Source organism: Vicia villosa, linkage group LG4, assembly GCF_029867415.1.
Source record: "Vicia villosa cultivar HV-30 ecotype Madison, WI linkage group LG4, Vvil1.0, whole genome shotgun sequence".
NCBI classification, from domain to species: domain Eukaryota; kingdom Viridiplantae; phylum Streptophyta; class Magnoliopsida; order Fabales; family Fabaceae; genus Vicia; species Vicia villosa.
The window spans coordinates 138,888,420-138,894,599 of NC_081183.1; the positions used below are offsets into that span (position 1 = coordinate 138,888,420).

The following is a 6,180-nucleotide window of genomic DNA, read 5'->3' on the forward strand; positions in this document are numbered from 1 at the left end:
TACAAACAAGGTACACCACCATTGGAAGTCCCATAACTTATCCAATATGGCCACAAAGATAATCACATAGTCAAAACCACCGTATGCAAACCCGTACCCATGTACGAGGAATCCAGGAGTAAGTTACAGCCCGCTCATTAGGCTACGCAATCCACACCCTCGGTGAGTTACACCCGTACATCGCATCAAGAGACTTGCACATGCACACCGCAAGACAAATCGGATTTACTTCCTAAATGGATTCCATCCGAGACGAGTTACAGCCGCGACGTTGCCTAAATGGCGCCCGACCCCATCTTTGTCTATACGCCGATGTGTTAACGGCTAGTGCAAATACGCCATCTTGACAATACGAGCCCACCGGGCGAAAGCCTAGTGATCTTGCCTACATGGCATCACTAGAGGTGAATCGAAGGTAATATTGCCTACATGGCATTACCTCTCCACCATACCAAGCACGCAGATGTGTTAATGGCTAGTGGAGAAATGCCCTATAAGACCTCCACATGCACATCGCAATGATAGCTCAGGTGTGTAGAACATACCGAGAACGCCAATGTGTTAATGGCTAGTGGAGAAACGCCCTTGAAGACCTCCACATGCACATTGCAACGGTATTAAGTGTTCTCTGCGATTTACCCCCTAATAGCCTAGGCCCACTCCGATTCAAGCATACCACAACACAATCAAGCCACACAGGCAAAGCGTCTCCGAACATTCAACCGGAACGTACGAGAATAACAATGATCACATCATAACACAATCAACAATTGCATATCTTAAATATACATGCATACAAGTAAGATGGTGATCATATCATAGTCTCATACACTTAAAACATGTACTGGCATATCATACAAGTCGTAAGAGGCCTTCGATTCCGATACGAAGCGAAACTGCACTCATATGGGAGAATTATCAATTCTGTATCAGACTAGTTCGCTACAACGAACTTCTGTTCGCTACAGCGAACTCAAACAGAAGCTAAACTTCTTCAAATCCAGGTCAGTTCGCTACAGCAAACTCCAGCGAAGCCCCGATTCGCTACAGCGAAGGAAAGTTCGCTACAGCAAATAAATCAATTCAACTCCCAGGTTTATTCGCTACACAGTTCGCTACAGCGAATGAAAGTTCACTGCAGCGAACTCTGCAAAATCAGCAAAAATGCAGAACGCATTTGGGGTCCCCAAGCCCCAAATTTCTACATGCAGCCATGGATGATCAAGTAACAAGCTATAGTAAACATACATATACTCATTATTACTAGGATGAAGGGTTAAACATGCAATTTGTAAGATCATTGAACATCTACTCTCAAAAACCTTTAACCCCAAACATGACATAAACCCCATAGAATACCCCAAGGTCTCTATCTATGAGACTCACCTGACTAAGCTGAAGAAGAAGCTGCGAAAATCAGAAGAAGATGAAGGATATTGCTGAATCAAATGAGCATGCAAGGTAGAAGATGAAGTTGTGATATGGGTCTTCCTCTCCTTCCTTCTTATTTCACGTTTCTTCCTCTTCTACTCTCCACAATTCTGTTTTTTTGTTCACAAAATGGAATGAGTCTCTAGCCAAACACTCCCTTAAGCCTTAGTTATTGGATGAAAAGACCAAAACAACCCCCAACTAGATTCTATTTACCATGATGCCACTTAGTTATATCTCAACTAAATGCAATTTTCTATTAGTAAATCTCTTGAAATAAAATTAGGATATTACATTCTCCCCCCCTTAAATAGAATTCGTCCTCGAATTCGAAAACTTACCAGAACAGGTGAGGATACAACTCCCGCATCTCTGATTCGAGCTCCCATGTGGCTTCGTCAGGACGTGACTCTTCCCACAACACCTTCACAAGAGGTATCTCTTTGCTTCTCAACGACTTGCTAGCATACTCCAAGATACGACAAGGGTTCGGTTGGAAAGAAAGATATGGTTCTACTTCAATCGTATCTGGTAGGATAGGATGAAATGAATCCGGCACAAACTTCCGCAACTGAGATACATGGAAGATGTCATGCAGCCCGGATAGTGAAGGAGGCAACGCTAACTGGTATGCGACTTCACCTATCCGTCTCATGATTTGATAAGGTCCTACGTATCTCGGGCTAAGCTTGCGCGTCTTAAACGGTCCTTTCAACCTCAACCTCGGAGTCACCTTCAAGAACACATGATCTCCTACATCAAACTCCAACGGTCTCCTTCGTTTGTCCGCATAACTCTTCTGTTGATCTTGAGCTTGTTTCATCTTATCTCGGATCATCTTAACCTTTCTCCGTGGTTTCTTGAATTATCTCCGGTCCAAGGATTCCCTTCTCACCAACTTCAGACCAACACAACGGTGATCGACACTTCCTTCCATACAAGGCTTCGTATGGGGCCATACCGATACTCGCATGATAACTGTTGTTATATGCAAATTCTATCAAAGGTAAGTTATCTTTCCAACTTCCACCAATTTCCAAGATACATGCCCTTAGCATATCCTCAATGGTCTGAATAGTCCTTTCTGTTTGTCCATCTGTCTGAGGGTGGTTAGAAGTGCTCAAGTTCAGATTTGTACCCATCTCTTGATGAAAAGCTTTCCAAAATCGGGAAGTGAACTTCGGATCTCTATCCGACACAATGCTAGAAGGTACACCATGCAATCTTACAATCTCTACTACAAAAAGCCTCGCAAGGTGAGAAACCTTGTGAGTTGTCTTAACCGGTAAAAAATGCGCGGACTTAGTCAAACGGTCCACTATCACCCAAATCGAGTCATGCCCACCTAATACCCGTGGTAGTCCCACAATGAAGTCCATGGATATACTGTCCCATTTCCAAACAGGAATATCCAATGGTTGCAACATACCACCGGGCCTTTGGTGCTCTATCTTCACTTGTTGGCAAATCACGCACTGCTCTACATAGTCAGCCACATCTCTCTTCATACCAGGCCACCAAAAATTCCCTTTCAAGTCTTGATACATCTTGGTCGATCCGGGATGGATGGTGAATTTTCTCTTGTGAGCCTCGCCCAGAATTAACCTCCTTAACTCCGCGTCATTTGGCACACACATCCTCCGTCCAAAGAGAATGAGTCCATCAGATGTACGAACGAAATCTGGAAGGTTTGCTTTAGCCTGCAATTCTACATCATTCCACTGTGCTTGACAGATCCTTTCTCGCAAATCATTCTCAATACACAAGTTACTAATCAACATATTCATTGGTGCCCACACAAATTGTAAATCCAGATTTCTGAACTTCTCCATAAGGTCAAACTCCAACATCATCAGTTATGCAACTTTAATCTCCTTTCTACTCAAGGCATCCGCTACCTTATTAGCTTTACCAGGATGGTACTTCAAATCAAAATCAAAATCCTTCAAGTACTCCATCCATCTCCTCTGACGCATGTTAAGTTCCTTCGGATCAAAGAGGTACTTCAAACTCTTATGATCGCTAAACATCTCAAAGTGAACTCCATACAAATAATGTCGCCACACCTTGAGTGCGAACACAATTGCAGCGAGTTCAAGGTCATGAGTAGGATAATTCTCTTCATGAGATCTCAACTGACTAGATGCATAAGCTACCACCTGTCCATCTTGCATTAACACTCCACCCAAACCTTTCTTAGAAGCATCGCAGAACACTTCATAAGATCGGTTTGGATCTGGGATCACCAACACTAGAGCTGTAGTTAATTTCTCCTTGAGTTTCTGAAAACTCTTCTCAAATTCTGAATTCCAACTAAATGAAACCTCCTTCCTTGTAAGCCTGGTCAAAGGTAACGCCAACTTGGAAAAGCCCATAATGAACCTCCGATAGTAACCTGCCAAGCCTAGGAAACTACGGACCTCAGTTGCATTCTTGGGTCGTTCCCAATTTATCACTACTTCTACCTTTGAAGGGTCTACAGGTACGCCGCCGCCAGATATGACATGTCCAAGAAACTTGACTTCGAACATCCAGAACTCACACTTACTAAACTTCGCAAACAACTCCTTTCTCTAAGAACCGAAAACACAACCCTCAAATGCTCCATGTGTTCTTCAATAGTCCGATAGTAGATCAAGATGTCATCTATGAAGATTACCACGAACTGGTCCAAATACGGTTGGAACACTCGGTTCATGTAATCCATAAAGACAGCAGGAGCATTGGTTACCCCGAATGGCATAACCAAGAACTCATAATGACCGTATCTCGTCCTAAAAGCTGTTTTAGATACATCTGAGCTCTTAACCCGAATCTGATGATATCCCGACCTGAGGTCAATCTTCGAGAACACACAGGCTCTTTTCAATTGATCCAGGAGGTCATCAATCCGCGGTAGAGGATACTTGTTCTTTATGGTTACCTTGTTCAACTGACGATAGTCGATGCACAAACGCATACTACCATCCTTCTTCTTTACCAACAAAACTGGGGCTCCCCATGGAGAAACACTAGGACGAATGAAGTGTTTCGCCAATAACTCTTCTAACTGACTCTTTAACTCTCTTAGCTCTGCAGGAGACATTCGATAAGGGGCAATCGAAACTGGAGCAGTACCCGGAACAAGATCAATAGAGAATTCAACTTCCCTTTCTGGCGGAAGAGAAGTAACATCCTCAGGAAATACATCAGAAAATTCACACACAACCGGAATCTCCAATACACTCTTCTTGTCCTTGGAGTCCGACGTAAGAACCAAAAGGAAAGACTTCTCTTGAGCAAAAAGGTAGTTGACTATGTTAATTGTACCTTCAAGAAGATGTTCAATGGCATCGGTTGATGTAGTCTCCTCAGCAGGAATGAAGATAGCCTTCTCTTTACAACCGATGTACACCGAGTTAGCTGACAACCAGTCCATACCAAGTACTACATCAATTTTCTTAAGAGGTAGACAAATGAGATCAATCACGAATCTACGACCATTGAAGGTAATAGAACACTCCTTGCAAATTTCCCGAGCTTCTACCACATCGTCTATAGCCGACGAGATATTCATAGGATTAGGAAGAAGACTCGTCTCAAAACCAAGCCTCCGCACACAAGGATAAGAAATAAAAGAATGTGTTGCTCCACAATCAACTAGCACAAACAAGGGCTGATCATTAACATAACACGTACCAGCAACAAGGTTAGTGTTCCCTTGGGCCTTCCTAGCGTCCAAGGTGTAAACACGACCTCTAGTCTTCTCGGGAGCATTCGGGGCAGTACAATCCCTCGCGTAATGCCCTGGCTGTTCACAACGGTAACATCTCCCAGAGTCTGGCTTGCAATTCCCAAAGTGATTTCCTTTGCATCTAACATAGCGGGGAGGCTGAGTAGAGCGATCTCCATAAACCTGCTTCTTCATGGCTGGAGAATTGCGGGGTTTCAAATGTTGTCCCGACCTTACTTGTTCCCTACGAACCGGCTTATTATGTTCTCTTTCATCTTGGACTCTCTTCAATGTGTTCTCAGCAGCATAGCATTGCCTCAAACACTCAGCATAGGTAGTAAACTCCCTTTGAGACACACTATGCACAATATCAGCATTCAGCCCCATGAGGAACTGATCAATCTTCCACAACTCATCTGGTGCATAAGCTGCTTGTCTGGAATAGGCAGCCATGTCCCCAAACTTCTCAGCATATTCATATACCGACATGTTGCCTTGCTTGAAAGATTGAAATTCACGCTCCTTCAAAGCACACACACTGTTGGGATAGTACTTCTCCAAGAAAGTTGTCTTGAAATGTTGCCAATCCTTTGGAATCCCTCGGTTAGTGAAATACGTAGACTCCGTATTCCACCATCTACCTGCTGGTCCCTTCATTTTCTGAGCAGCAAAGATCACCTTCTCTTCTTCTGTGCACTGAATGGCCTGAAATATCATCTCCATGCCGTACAACCAATCATGAGCAATCACCGGATCCAAACCACCCAAGAACTCTGGCGGATCCATCCGATAGAAAGCACGAAAGTCAGGCCCTGCTACAGCCTAAGGAGTAGGAGCAGGAGCAGTTGGTTGTTTCCCTTGCATGCCTTGCATCATCTGCATCATCATCTGATTCTGTTGTTGCAACTGTTGCATTATCTGCACCCAAGGCACACCCGCATTCTCAGTTTCAGGCTTAGTCTCCACATTCCTTGTTCTGGGCCTTCCGGGACCTCTGCGTTGTTCAGCCATCTTCCTGTCTGTCCTACACACGGAAT

General features: G+C 43.9%; 1 protein-coding gene across 1 annotated transcript; it reads right to left on the bottom strand.

The window, feature by feature from the left end:
* Positions 1-2,270: 2,270 nt before the first annotated feature.
* Positions 2,271-5,929, bottom strand: LOC131597956 (uncharacterized). The gene is made up of 4 exons (XM_058870613.1): positions 4,619-5,929; positions 3,498-4,004; positions 3,037-3,254; positions 2,271-2,817 (listed from the first exon to the last, which is right to left on the bottom strand). The coding sequence occupies exons 1-4, from the start codon at positions 5,927-5,929 to the stop codon at positions 2,271-2,273; spliced, it is 2,583 nt and encodes an 860-aa protein (XP_058726596.1).
* Positions 5,930-6,180: the final 251 nt, after the last annotated feature.